This window comes from Argopecten irradians, chromosome 12, assembly GCF_041381155.1.
Source record: "Argopecten irradians isolate NY chromosome 12, Ai_NY, whole genome shotgun sequence".
Lineage (NCBI taxonomy): Eukaryota > Metazoa > Mollusca > Bivalvia > Pectinida > Pectinidae > Argopecten > Argopecten irradians.
In genome coordinates, this window is record NC_091145.1 from 21046135 (window position 1) to 21062465 (window position 16331).

Here is a 16331-nt window from a genome sequence, read left to right on the forward strand (position 1 = left end):
GTGTCGCTGTACATTAACCTGGATCGGATGAGTCAACCGATATCTATTGGTTTAACGTTTTTTGTTTGTTTTTTTTTGGAGTAAAGTTTTAAGTTTTTCTACATTACGTTTGTTGCACTTAACTGACAGCCTGGACATCCTCCCCTACTCCCGGGGGTACGTGCACCACGTCACGGGTAGAGAATCAATTGCTGTGGACGTACATCGACATAGATTCATTGAATCGTGACGACGTCACAGGTGCGAGTCGGCACGCGATTACGGTACAGGGGCGGAGGGGGCGGACGAAAGGGGAGACTATTGCTCGTCGATGTGTTTTTTTAACATGGATTACTTTTGTCGCTGTCTAATATAAGGCCCTGACCGAAACAGGACCAGTAAGATTTCTGTAGGGAAAGGAAAGATGTGTAGCCTATAATTAGAAATAATCCGACGTATGCTGAGCGGCCCTAGTTAAAGTTATAAAGCGTATAAGCAGGATTAAAATGGATTTGTCATCTTAGAGCATTGACAAACCGCTGTGTTGGACTTTATTTAATCCAAAGGATTGTATTTTGTCTACATTCCTCAATACACATGTTCAAGGATAGAAGAGATAATGTAAACATATACAGGTACACGACAAAGGATATCACTTCGTTCGTGGGGTGGGGATGGGCAACACTCTCCTGTAGCGACTAAATAAAATCGCAAAAACTTTCGATGTAGGAACAGTACATCTACAGGACTTTACAGTGTAAGCTTTAGTACACGTTTTTATTTACAAGATGCGTGTTGCTTTATCAAGGATAATCTTTTTATTTATGGTGCCTCTTGTCATTTCGGAAAAGCATGAAATCCGAATTGTGGACAATGGATATACCGGTGTGAAAGTTGTCATTTCGGACAAGGTACCCGAGACTGCAGGACTCGTGGACGGAATTAAGGTAAAGTATGGTATATGTATGACCTACTCCGGACAACCAATTTAATTTTATGAGCATAGCATTATCTGCATGTAGTTCTTATTATATGGATTTCTTTGACAAGCTTAGATATAGTTAACTTTAAATCATATAGGATAATGTAAAAAGTGAAGAAAACTTCAAATAATGAAAAGGGAAGCAAACGGAAAATTATGACTTTGGAGAATGAACTTGACAATATGAAATGCTTTCAGACTTCAGAATATTTCATGATTAGACCAGCCGCTGTACACAGCAATGAGCTGTAGTACTGTAATATGTATCGCTGTAACATTTAGTATCTTACTCGGACCTGTTTGAGTACTGTTATTATCCGAATTAGGTGGTTAACAAAAACACATTCATATAAAATATAAAAGCAAATATCCGTATTAAATATAACGATTAATAATATCCATCCCCAAAAGGTGTTTTTTTCTAAAGACTAAAGCAAATATCAAAAGCAAGGAATGCCAAAACCACAGGAAATCGCAAACATTGTAACTTGACCTAAAATGGTAAGGAGAAGAAACGAATGGGATCAAATGTCCTCAATGAAAGTTTAACACACGATACTATGGTACCCTTATTTTCCTAAATATCATTCATCTTGAATGGTATAGTTAGATGTGAATGTAAACAAAGACCCACGCCTCCTCTAAGAAAGCAAACATCTTAAGCAAGCTTTGATCCTTGTTTGATTATTTTGCGCGTACCAGTTTGGGCCATCCTTATTTACATACTACAGTGTGTGTCTTATCCCTGTGAGATTTGCTACGTAAAATGTACATGCTTATTTGAACATATTACCAAGGTTCGAGTATGATAATTGAAAAGTAGATTGGGAAGCACATTGGAAATAGAAATGGACACAGCATGCAACGAATTGACATTATTTACAAGTGTCAATTGCAGTAGTCTAGAAGTATAACGCTAATGTTGTGGCGGTCGAGTGGTAAAAGTATTAAACATTCTACCTCTAGCCCTCATTCTCTGGATCATAGACAAGAGAGTCACTAGGTGCGGAAAGAAGACTTTATTTTTTCTGTTCAAATTCCAGATTTTTTTACAACTAAATCCATCCCGATATGCCATGAAATGATACGGAACCTGATAACTGAAACCACACGAACAAAAATGTTTAACCATTGTTAATGACGACAAATAAAAATCTCGCCGATTTCTGAAAGAATTATCCCGTTTTAACGAGGTGTTGTTGGGCCATTAAATGTTCTGCTGTGATACAATACCTTTTCGCCATAATAAAATGAGTCTTTTATATACATTAGGACACGTTTATGCTAAACTATCTAATTTAGAATTCGGGTACGGAACAACTCCCCGACAGGTGTACAATATCCTGGTTCCCGTACCCCGATACCCGTATTGAGTTACTAAGCTAGGGTAACCCGTACCTATTTTATTGCTCCCTCCTCCCCTGTTTTATATTTCCGGCTTAGCTTTCACCATCTCCAAAAACTAAGCCATGTATTTATGGGGTTTAGTACTAACTTTTCGGCGATATCTAGCACTGCCCATTTATTGTGACGTCACTGATACTTGAGGATGAGGTGTGACGTTTATCCCATCCCAGCCAAATCGTGCAGAAGTTCGAAAACGAGTAAAGGGTTAAAGCTTTCTTGCAAGTACTATAATGGACCTTTTATGTAGATTTTAGCAGTTTTGCATAATTACAATGTATGAATTGCCGCATGAAATCCTTTTACTAAATCAGTTCACAGATAATAGAATATTGTAATTGTAACACATTTCCAACTCAGTCTAGTATTTAACAGTTGAAGAGATTCATTTAGTTTAATTGCATTTCAAGTTTAGGGTAAATCTCCTCGCATCAACTCTTTTGACTATGTGTCATTATCGTACGAGTCCAAGAAGGATAGAACTAAGAAATGTAACTTAGGATGCAGTACATATGATGTTAGGATTTTAAAAGAAATGCTGATATAATATGACTATGGTACTAGGTACTGAAACTGCTAAAACAAGATTATTGCTCCTTCTTAATAAAGATGGAAGAATCACTTCTTATTTGAGCCATAAAAATAAAACCTTGACTTTGATATGCGAAATCATGAAGGACGATGTATATGATCATCTTAATACGGCTAATCAGAGTTTAATCCTCATTTTATAAACTAAAATAATATTGAAATAATACTGAAATAGAACTGAAATAATACTGAGATAATACTGAAATAATACTGAGATAATACTGAAATAATACTGAAATAATACAGATGTAATACCGTCAACAGCCTTCGGCGTTTCATTAAGATTGTGTTAATATTAGAGTTTTAATGCCGGGTGTCCAGTGCTATTTAATTCCCATTTCAGTTGTGGTTTTAAACTGATTGATTTCGAGAGCATTACAAGAAATAAAACATTATTTATTTCAAATATTGGTTTACTGTGCGTGAATATGATGTTTATCGATATGCATGATTTGTGCTAATTCGGCGTGAAGTATGAACCTGACCTGATATATTGTTAATTAGCTGACAGTGACTAATCTGTTGTATTGTTGTCTGCAGAAACCACAGCAACAATAAATTATAGATAAATCGTAATACATAGCATTATACTAATATTCGATTTATGCAATTTACAATATACAAATTAGAATAATGAGGAAAACAAGAAATCTAACAACAAAAATGAGTTGATACCATTACACTGTAGATAAATAAACCTGTATATATATTTCTTCTTACGAAACTAATGGTTGGTTATTTTTCTATTGTAACTGCACTTTTTTTAGTTTTGACTGATATGTTTTGACGCGTGTAGGAGGACACAGACAAGGAAATCTTTACTGTACATGTTTTACACCTGTATGATTCAGTTTTATATAGTAAACATTCCACAGGGTTTGTCCCCTTTTATTGTCTGTGTGCAGTACATCATAACCTCTTGCTCACAAACAATGTGATCAGTATTGTGTCATGTGGAACAATTTACTACGGAGAGCTTTTGATTGATGAAAGATCACAGAGAAAACAGCTAATATATAGCCTGCTTTAATTTCTGGCAGCAAACAATGTAGATTATGCTGATATTCTTGAACTATGTGTATATGACATTTCAGCTGGTGCACGGCATTGGAGCATTTTAAAAGAACTTAAGAACGGTTTTATTGAAATGATTATTATTTCCTTTATTTCCTCCAATATTGAAGAGTTTACAGAAAACAATATATTGATAAATAAAGAGACATTCTAACATACACACGTTACACATATATATACATATCAATAATCAGTAGAAAGGAATATATTCAAATACATTAATGCTTATAATAATTAGTTATAAACATATGTAGATGAGACATTACAAATGATACACGCAGTTTGTAATTACAAATACATACGTATCAAAAGTCAATATCTAAGGCTAGCACAAAAACATACATATTACAAAGACTCTGGAGTTCACAAGATTTAGTAAACATGTAACTTCAGTTACAGTTAATATGATCAAGTAATTGCCTAAAAGACAAGGTCAGTTATGAATACCACTTTATTTGTATGAACACTTTGTTAATAATAATAATTGCATTTAGTCTAAAGTCTTCCAGTTCATTTTGAGATAAATGGTAGTTAAATAGTCCACCAAGAAGAACATGCAGTAGATGATATTTTGACATTAAATTGGGATAAAAAACAAAATCTATATCTTTCACAGTACAGAGAATATACCTTAGTTGGTCTCGCAAGTTCTCAGTGTCGCTACATTCAAGTACACTGTGCAATATGAGATCATTATAAATTAGACAACAAAAATGACACAAATATAAATTTTCACTATCGCGTATTTCTATGCATATTTTAACAATTCGTTTAATGCATGAACTATACTGTGGAAAACGTAAAGCAAGTTTCCATATTGCATATGGTTCTATTCTTTCATGTAAAAGAGAAAAACGAGAAACATCTTTACCAGCTTTCATCCTTTCACAAAGTTGGAGCTGTTCATATTTTTTAACATGGGTATTTACTAAACGTTTCCATTCGCATTTGTTTGGAAATGTACCACATTAAAACAATTACATCCAGTACAAAATACAAATCAATTTACTTTCCCAAAATTTGGATAATGTCAGGGATAAATCCGCTGTTATAACTGCACAATTTAAAAACGAAGAGACGTTTTACGAAAATTTCGCGAGTTAAAACTCCTACATTTGTATATCAATGGAACATATTCTACCAAGGAACAACAATTTTTTAATACTAATATACACTTCAATAGAAAACCAATTAATCAATCAATGATGTGGACATATCTGTCCTCGTTCTTATATTGAAACCTTGTATGGATTTGACAATGAAATTTTGTGCTTTTTCTAGCATGTATACTTCATTTTTCTTTAATTGCCACAACTCACATCCATAACGTGCAGATGGATAAACTTTGCATTTAATAATTTCAACAGTGGTCAACGGATTCAGGGCACACTGATGAGCACCATAACGATTGAGAGACATTACACCACACTTTAATTTAGAACAAGCACGTTCTGTACGTTGTACATAGTTATTTTTACCATTCAATGTTATACCAACGTGAATAATATTATCTACAATTGGTAGTTTAGTTTCATAAACTGTAACATTACAAGAAATATTTGGCTTATATTTGGAAGTTAATATAACAATCTTCGATTTAGAAGCGGAAAATGTAAACCCCCATTTTCTACTGTAATTCTCACAGATAGAAAGTAAGTATTGAAGGTTAGCTACATTATTGCTAATAACACATATGAAGCTCTTAATATCATAAATATCAATTTCATATCCTACCATGTCGATCATCCTTCTCAAAATATTCATTGTTTATATAATGTATAATAGTGAACAGTACTTATTATAGGCTCCAGCGAAACCTTCTGTCTCCCCGAGAATTTGATTATGTCGGGGTCAAAAGCTTTCTGATGTCTATAACAGCTTCACTTCGGAATATGAATCAAATCATTTCTCCGTGGTGACAATGCGTGTTTTATTGAAAGTGAAGAAACGTGATGTACTAATTAAATGATCAAAGGCGTGATATTTCGCTTTATATGGGAACTTCATGCACTAGACTAAAGTAGGAATGAGGAGGAATTCCCATAAGTTTCATTTGTGGAATGTAGTGAAAATCGCGTGTCACACATTCACGGGGTCAGTAACTGTTTTATAGACCGTAATAAACGTTCTGTACGTAAACTTAATGGTTAGTAAACATGTAAGTGTTTTTTAAATGTTGTTGTGATTGTACTTAATTTCCAGATTTCTCTCAAGCAAAGAATGATTTAATCTATTGCATATTGTCACACTTTTATGGATTTTATCAACCTTGAACTTTGTATTTTTCAGGCGGCCTTTACCGAAGCATCCAGAATATTGTACCATGCCTCGAAGAACTTCGTCTACTTCAAGGATATTACGATTGTTGTCCCGAAGTCCTGGTCATCTTCCGCCCAGTACATGACGGTTTCCGGTTCAGCGTCGAACAGCATGGACTTTCTGGTTGATGTAGAAAGACCGGAAACCGGAAACACGCCATACGTTCACGGGCTTACTGAATGTGGCGGACAAGGGTTGTATGCGCATGTCACACCGGAACTGATGCTCACATCACAATCCATAGGCTATGGTCCTATCGGTAAGCATTCATATGTACGATATAGGTAAACATTCAAGAATGAATTATCTCAATGGAAATTGCGTGATTGCTCAATTGCATGTCATTAAATATACATGTATATACATTGACCGCCAAATTGCGCAATAAAAAGATCAAGTCCTTATGTTCTAACAAAAGAAATTGCAAGTGATATGCAAGATTTCAATGTGATAGAAGCTGGATGTCGTAATGTTAGCTCACATAAACATTTTCCGTGATAATTTTCGTGTAATTGTTGTATAAAGTGTCCTAAAACCCGGACAAAACAGTATTTATCTGAAATCGTACACATGACTCTCTGGTATACTGAGTACCTGTTCCACTCAATGTTCGGACAAAAGACGCGGATAAAAGTATTATTTTCTGTAAATCACCGACAACACAGCATTCCTCCTATAATTTAGCGGCTCTAATTTCCCAATAAAATCCTAACTTGTGTATTAATTGAGTCACGATTCATGATGATTTGAACAATTTAGATGTAAATACGGAAGGTTTGTGAAATGAAGCGAGTATTTTTACGAGGTTTTTACTGTGCTGGAAAAATCTAAAAGTGGACTTGCTAGCTTTTATTACAACTTTATATTTAATTTTTAATAAAGTAAGTAAAATATCTTTACCCTAATTGTGTTGCCTTTCTGGTTACAGGGCGTTGTAAATTGACAAAGAAATATGTGGAAAAACGTAAAACGCGAAAAAACAACAGTTTTTTTTCAATCCACAATGTGCAGTGTTTCATATATATAATGACATATTGTTTAATGCAATACTGTTGCAATGTATTGGTTAACACAAAACTGAACAAATCTTTTGTCTGTATAAACACGTATTATTAAACACGAGATCTTTAGTCTGTATAAACATGTATTACTAAACACGAGATCTTTTGTCTGTATAAACACGTTTTATTAAACACGAGATCTTTTGTCTGTATAAACGTGTATTAATAAACACGAGATCTTTTGTCTGTATAAACACGTACATGTATTATTAAACACATCTTGTGTTTGAATAAACATGTATTATTCAACACGATATTTTTTTTCTATATAAACACACGTATTATTAAACACGAGATCTTTTGTTGTATAAACATGTATAATGAACACGAGATCTTTTTCTGTATATAAACATGTATTACTAAACACGAGATCTTTTGTCTGTATAAACATGTATAACTGAACACAGATCTTTGTCTGTATAAACATGTATTACTAAACACGAGATTTTTTGTCTTTATAAACATGTATAACTAAACACGTCTATATAAACACGTATTATTAAACACGAGATCTTTAGTCTGTATAAACATGTAGTACTAAACACGAGATCTTTTGTCTGTATAAACATGTATTATTAAACACGAGATCATTTGTCTGTATAAACATGTACTACTAAACACGAGATCTTTTGTCTGTATAAACATGTATTATTAAACACGAGATCTTTTGTCTGTATAAACATGTATTACTAAACACGAGATCTTTTGTCTGTATAAACATGTATTACTAAACACGAGATCTTTTGTCTGTATAAACATGTATTATTAAACACGAGATCTTTTGTCTGTATAAACATGTATAACTAAACACGAGATATTTTGTCTGTTATAAACATGTATTACTAAACACGAGACTTTTGTTTGTTTAACACGTATTATTAAACACGAGATCTTTTGTCTGTATAAACATGTATTATTAAACACGAGATCTTTTGTCTGTATAAACATGTATAACAAACACGAGATTTTTGTCTGTATAAACATGTATAACTAAACACGAGATCTTTTGTCTGTATAAACATGTATTATAAACACAGATTTTTGTCTGTATAAACATGTATTACTAAACACGAGATCTTTTGTCTGTATAAACATGTATTACTAAACACGAGATCTTTTGTCTGTATAAACATGTATTATAAACACGAGATCTTTTGTCTGTATAAACATGTATTACTAAACACGAGATCTTTTGTCTGTTATAAACATGTATAACTAAACACGAGATCTTTGTCTGTATAAACATGTATTATTAAACACGAGATCTTTGTTGTATAAACATGTATTATTAAACACGAGATCTTTTGTCTGTATAAACATGTATTACTAAACACGAGATTTTTGTCTGTATAAACATGTATACTAAACACGAGATCTTTTGTCTGTATAAACATGTATTATTAAACACGAGATCTTTTGTCTGTATAAACATGTATTATTAAACACGAGATCTTTTGTCTGTATAAACATGTAGTACTAAACACGAGATATATTTGTCTGTATAAACATGTATTATTAAACACGAGATCTTTTGTCTGTATAAACATGTATACTAAACACGAGATCTTTTGTCTGTATAAACATGTATATTAAACACAAGATCTTTTGTCTGTATAAACATGTATTATTAAACACGAGATTTTTGTCTGTATAAACATGTAGTACTAAACAAAAGATCTTTTGTTTGTATTTACACGTATTATTAAACACAAGATCTTTTGTCTGTATAAACATGTATTATTAAACACGAGATCTTTTGTCTGTATAAACATGTATAACTTAACAAGAGATCTTTTGTTTGTATTTACACGTATTATTAAACACAAGATCTTTTGTCTGTATAAACATGTAGTATTAAACACGAGATCTTTTGTCTGTATAAACTCGTATTATTAAACACGAGATCTTTTGTCTGTATAAACATGTATTACTAAACACGAGATATTTTGTCTGTATAAACATGTATTACTAAACACGAGATCTTTTGTCTGTATAAACATGTAGTACTAAACACGAAATATTTTGTCTGTATAAACATGTATTATTAAACACGAGATCTTTTGTCTGTATAAACATGTAGTACTAAACACGAGATCTTTTGTCTGTATAAACATGTATTATTAAACACGAGATATTTTTTGCCTGTATAAACATGTATAACTAAACAAGAGATCTTTTGTTTGTATTTACACGTATTATTAAACACAAGATCTTGTGTCTGTATCAACATGTATTACTAAACACGAGATATTTTGTCTGTATAAACGTGTATTAATAATTACGAGATCTTTAATTGTATAAATATGTAATATGAAACATGAGATCTTTTGTCTGTATAGATATGTAATATGAAACATGATATCTTTTATTTGTATAAACATGTAATACTAAACACGAGACCTTTTGCCTGTATAAACGTGTATTAATAAACATGAGATCTTTAGTCTGTATAAACATGTTTTACTAAACACGAGATCTTTTGTTTGTATAAACATGTATTATTAAACACGAGATCTTTTGTCTGTATAAACATGTATTACTCAACACGAGATCTTTTGTCTGTATAAACATGTATAACTTAACACAAATCTTTAGTCTGTATAAACACGTATTATAAACACGAGATCTTTTGTCTGTATAAACATGTATAACTTAACAAGAAATATTTTGCCTGTATAAACGTGTATTAATAAACACGAGATCTTTAGTCTGTATAAACATGTTTTACTAAACAAGCACTCGTTGATTCGGAATCCTTTAGCTATATTCAACCTTCCCCATAATGATATTAACCTACTATTGGACCAGATTTTCTCAAGTCGTCCGTGAAACACGTCATAGTAATACCTCCGACACTTCATGTCCTTTCCTCTTCAACAGGGATCTACATGCTAATGTCACTCATATTGTTGTGAAATTTCATATCTTTCATGCAAAATTTGTCCCTATATATGATTCTGGTTTAGGAATGAGAATGAATATTTAGTTCTGTCTATGTTGTTCATATCTTCCAAATTTTGTATTGTTTTGTTGTGTAATATCAATAGCGGATTCTTTTTTGTAGAGAAGATTCTTGTTCACGAGTGGGCCCATTTAAGGTGGGGAGTGTTTGACGAGTATCCGACTGTGGAACAGCCAGACATCGATGAAATCGAGAAATTCTACAACGACGCTGGTACATGGAAACCAATCATGTAAGGCAGGACCAAGTACAAAAACTTGCTTAATCATCCAATGATATTTTTTGTTATCTCAAAAAGCTGTTTGATAGTTAATGATACGGGCATTTTCATTGGCTTAAAATGATGTAATGTTACATTTAACTGAAAAGTTTGCATAATGGACTCTATGAACACAGTGGTATGTTCTTTGAAGTTGATTTTGAATAATGCAATGAATATTGCAAGGATTAACGTGAAGTTTTTTTTGTGGAGAATTTATGATGAATACTAATCTGAATTTTCTCTCATCATATTGGTGAATAATTTGTTTTAGCGAAACTTTGTTTTACGAAGTGTCAAATGTCTTTGTAGGTGTACGGACAAAATAAGAGGAGCGAATCTGCGGGATTGTTCTAATGCGCGATCCAGGTGTTTCGTAGATCCGGACGGTAAACCTGAGGCGGATTGTCAGTTCTGTGTTCAGGCTCCAAACACTGCTATAGCCTCCCTGATGGCTTTCCAGTGGATATCGTCCGTAAGTATAAATAACATGCATTCGGATTGGCTGAACATCTATATTATAAGGAAGCTTTTGATTAGCTGATACAGTTGATGTCATTTATTTCGCTAAAAGTCATCTATTGAAGAGGTATACACTTGTATGTTGAAGTGGATATTGCAGGGAATGCGCATAGATATACATGAATATATAAACGAAAACGTCTTATATTTTAGAGGTATTAAGACAAACACCATCGGTAGAGCATTTTTATGTAACCAGTTTTATTGAAAGGGTACATTATCTTTTAAAAGAATGCTGTGGCAAAATAGTTAGTTCCGCTTATTTTTTTCCTGCATAAAAATGACTGGCAGAAACGCTTAAACATATCTAAATGATAATACATGTGTTGGCATTTCGTAAATGTTTTAAAGCGTCATCTGGGCATTTTATTTTAGGTCGTTGAATTTTGTGACGAGGATACCTCCTCTGTTGACGAGGCCCTACGTCACAACACACTGGCCCCAAACGACCAGAACAGGTTCTGTGGTCAGCGGAGTGTGTGGGAAGTAATGCGGACACATTCGGACTTCAATGGTAAAATCATGGTCACTATACTGTCAAAAGTCACAAAACATAATATCATCATATAAGCGCTTGAATTCAGAACAAAGCATTGAAAAGGAAAATCAATATAATACATGTATGTACATCAACAAATGCAACATCACGATATTTTAAGAGTTGATATTAAAAAAGGTATTGTATCCTAAGACACCATCGGCCGTAAATAAGCAGCTGAAGTCTATAATATTGCATAACTAAATGAAGCAAAAAACGAAAGTGATCGTATAAGGTTTGGAATAGATCAAAATTAGATAAAGTTGTAACATACATAATGTACTTAGCGATAACGTTATTGCATAAAACTCAAAAGTAACACTCCAGAAGGTGACCAGATACAGATCTACATTGTACCGACGATATGTCATTATTACAACACGGGGATTCCTTACTACTTTTCTATTTTTGTATTATTTTACAGAATTTTATTGACATCAACCAGGCTTAACTCACGATTTAATGAACAGTAACGGACAGGACAAGCTCGCTAGAAACAACATAGAATCAACAAAGTGATTGCATTGAAATCGCCTGTTTATTTATTAAACGACATTCATTACATTTTTGACTTACAAATGTGTATAATGGAAGTCGACATTTTAAAGACATAATATGCACTAATATTGGCCTAAGTTGGCGATACTGGACCTTTACAGTGATATTTGATTGTACAAAAATCTGAAACCATATTCCATTCAAAGCTTATGCAAATCAATGAAATATAACGAATCATATGATCACTTTTTTCTCAGCGTCCAACACTGCTGGTGCCAGCTCCAAGGCGACCGATCCCGTGTTCACCGTGGTCCAAGAAGGAGAGTTACGATTGGCTCTAGTGTTAGATATCTCCAACAGTATGAATGCTCAGATTGTAGGGGTGAGTATTAGATATCTCCAACAGTATGAATGCTCAGATTGTAGGGGTGAGTATTAGATATCTCCAACAGTATGAATGCTCAGATTGTAGGGGTGTGTATTAGATATCTCAAAGTATGAATGCTCAGATTAAAGGGGTGAGAACTAGATATCTCCAACAGTATGAATGCTCAGATTGATAGGGGTGAGTATTAGATATCTCCAACAGTATGAATGCTCAGATTGTAGGAGTGAGTACTAGATATCTCCAATAGTATGAATGCTCAGATTGTAGGGGCGAGTACTAGATATCTCCAACAGTATGAATGCTCAGATTAATGGGTGAGTACTAGATATCTCCAACAGTATGAAATGCTCAGATTATAGGTAGTATTAGATATCTCCACAGTATGAAGTATTAGGTGATACTAGATTCTCCAACAGTATGAATGCTCAGATTTAGGGTGAGTATTAGATATCTCCAACAGTATGAATGCTCAGATTATAGGGGTGAGTATTAGATATCTCCAACAGTATGAATGCTCAGATTATAGGGGTACAGATGAGTATTAGATATCTCCAACAGTATGAATGCTCAGATTATAGGGGTGAGTACTAGATATCTCCAACAGTATGAATGCTCAGATTATTGTAGGTGTGAGTATTAGATATCTCCAACAGTATGAATGTTCAGATAATAGGGGTGAGTATTAGATATCTCCAACAGTATGAATGCTCAGATTAGTAGCGGTGAGTATTAGATATCTCCAACAGTGTGAATGCTCAGATTCTAGGGGTGAGTATTAGATATCTCCAACAGTATGAATGCTCAGATTGTAGCGGTAAGTATTAGATATCTCCAACAGTGTGAATGCTCAGATTCTAGGGGTGAGTATTAGATATCTCCAACAGTATGAATGCTCTGATTATAGCGGTGAGTACTTGATATATCCAACAGTGTGAATGCTCAGATTTAGGTGTGAGTATTAGATATCTCCAATAGTGTGAATGCTCAGATTTAGGTGTGAGTATTAGATATCTCCAACAGTATGAATGCTCAGATTGTAAGGGTGAGTATTAGATATCTCCAACAGTATGAATGCTCAGATTGTAGCGGTAAGTATTAGATATCTCCAACAGTGTGAATGCTCAGATTCTAGGGGTGAGTATTAGATATCTCCAACAGTATGAATGCTCAGATTATAGGGGTGAGTATTAGATATCTCCAACAGTATGAATGCTCAGATTGTAGGGGTGAGTACTAGATATCTCCAACAGTATGAATGCTCAGATTATAGGGGTGAGTATTAGATATCTCCAATAGTATGAATGCTCAGATTGTAGGGGTGAGTATTAGATATCTCCAACAGTATGAATGCTCAGATTGTAGGGGTGAGTATTAGATATCTCCAACAGTATGAATGCTCAGATTGTAGGGGTGAGTATTAGATATCTCCAACAGTATGAATGCTCAGATTATAGGGGTGAGTACTAGATATCTCCAACAGTATGAATGCTCAGATTGTAGGGGTGAGTATTAGATATCTCCAACAGTATGAATAGGGGTGAGTATTAGATATCTCCAACAGTATGAATGCTCAGATTGTAGGGGTGAGTATTAGATATCTCCAACAGTATGAATGCTCAGATTATAGGGGTGAGTACTAGATATCTCCAACAGTATGAATGCTCAGATTATAGGGGTGAGTATTAGATATCTCCAACAGTATGAATGCTCAGATTATAGGGGTGAGTACTAGATATCTCCAACAGTATGAATGCTCAGATTATAGGGGTGAGTACTAGATATCTCCAACAGTATGAATGCTCAGATTGTAGGGGTGAGTATTAGATATCTCCAACAGTATGAATGCTCAGATTATAGGGTGAGTATTAGATATCTCCAACAGTGTGAATGCTCAGATTTAATTGTGAGTACTAGATATCTCCAACAGTGTGAATGCTCAGATTTAGGGTGAGTATTAGATATCTCCAACAGTATGAATGCTCAGATTATAGGGGTGAGTATAGATATCTCCAACAGTATGAATGCTCAGATTGTAGGGTGAGTATTAGATATCTCCAACAGTGTGAATGCTCAGATTATAGGGTGAGTATTAGATATCTCCAACAGTATGAATGCTCAGATTGTAGGGGTGAGTACTAGATATCTCCAACAGTATGAATGCTCAGATTGTACGGGTGAGTATTAGATATCTCCAACAGTATGAATGCTCAGATTGTAGGGGTGAGTATTAGATATCTCCAACAGTATGAATGCTCAGATTATAGGGGTGAGTACTAGATATCTCCAACAGTATGAATGCTCAGATTGTAGGGGTGAGTATTAGATATCTCCAACAGTATGAATGCTCAGATTGTAGGGGTGAGTATTAGATATCTCCAACAGTATGAATGCTCAGATTGTAGGGGTGAGTACTAGATATCTCCAACAGTATGAATGCTCAGATTGTAGGGGTGAGTACTAGATATCTCCAACAGTATGAATGCTCAGATTATAGGGGTGAGTACTAGATATCTCCAACAGTATGAATGCTCAGATTGTAGGGGTGAGTATTAGATATCTCCAACAGTATGAATGCTCAGATTGTAGGGGTGAGTACTAGATTTCTCCAATAGTATGAATGCTCAGATTGTAGGGGTGAGTTATATATATCTCCAACAGTATGAATGCTCAGATTATAGGGGTGAGTACTAGATATCTCCAACAGTTTCAATGCCAGATTGTAGGGGTGAGTACTAGATATCTCCAACAGTATGAATGCTCAGATTGTAGGGGTGAGTATTAGATATCTCCAACAGTATGAATGCTCAGATTGTAGGGGTGAGTACTAGATATCTCCAACAGTATGAATGCGCAGACTATAGGGGTGAGTACTAGATATCTCCAACAGTGCGAATGCTCAGATTATAGGGGTGAGTACTAGATATCTCCAACAGTATGAATGCACAGATTGTAGGGTTGAGTATTAGATATCTCCAACAGTATGAATGCTCAGATTGTTAGGGGTGAGTACTAGATATCTCCAACAGTATGAATGCTCAGATTGTAGGGGTGAGTACTAGATATCTCCAACAGTATGAATGCGCAGACTATAGGGGTGAGTACTAGATATCTCCAACAGTGCGAATGCTCAGATTATAGGGGTGAGTACTAGATATCTCCAACAGTATGAATGCACAGATTGTAGGGTTGAGTATTAGATATCTCCAACAGTACGAATGCTCAGATTGTAGGGGTGAATATTATCATGCTGCAATGATATCTTTGCCTTTTTTCAGGAACACAGGGCCAAGAATCTTGAATCGACTTTTTGTGAAGTTCTGGAAGGCCTAGTAGATACCAGTTATTGCTTATGTAGATTGCTGACATAAATGGCTACCATATTTGTTAATATGATGAACCTTCACTTTTAATCAAAGTCACAGGGGCCAAAAAAACACCTAAAATCTTTAAACTACTTCTTGCCCAGTTCTGAAAGGCCTAAGATCTGCCTGAAGTTGGACTTGTTGCATGTTGAGATAAAAGGCTACCAAGTTTGTTAATAGGAATGGCATTGATTGTAATTCTTGTTAGTTAATTGCCCATCAAATTTCCTTATTTTCATGATGGTTCAATACCGTAAGATTTTCTGTTGATAAATCATAATCCTTAAATATCTAACCAGGTGATCTGTAATTAATGATATCGTACTGTATAACATATTGATCAAGGCAGTTGTTGAATAATATACAATACACGTTAATTAATTAATCTGTGT

The 16331-nt window shown here is 34.3% G+C and overlaps 1 protein-coding gene across 1 annotated transcript in view; it reads left to right on the forward strand.

Moving 5' to 3' along the window:
- Positions 1-16331, forward strand: part of LOC138336113 (calcium-activated chloride channel regulator 1-like) — a 30993-nt gene continuing 14662 nt past the window's right edge. Inside the window, exons 1-6 of the mRNA XM_069285421.1 lie at positions 1-926; positions 6320-6608; positions 10475-10604; positions 10944-11106; positions 11529-11667; positions 12447-12571. Coding sequence (XP_069141522.1) covers positions 768-926; positions 6320-6608; positions 10475-10604; positions 10944-11106; positions 11529-11667; positions 12447-12571 — 1005 coding nt within the window. The 5' untranslated portion in view covers positions 1-767. The remainder of the gene's footprint in view (positions 927-6319; positions 6609-10474; positions 10605-10943; positions 11107-11528; positions 11668-12446; positions 12572-16331) is intronic.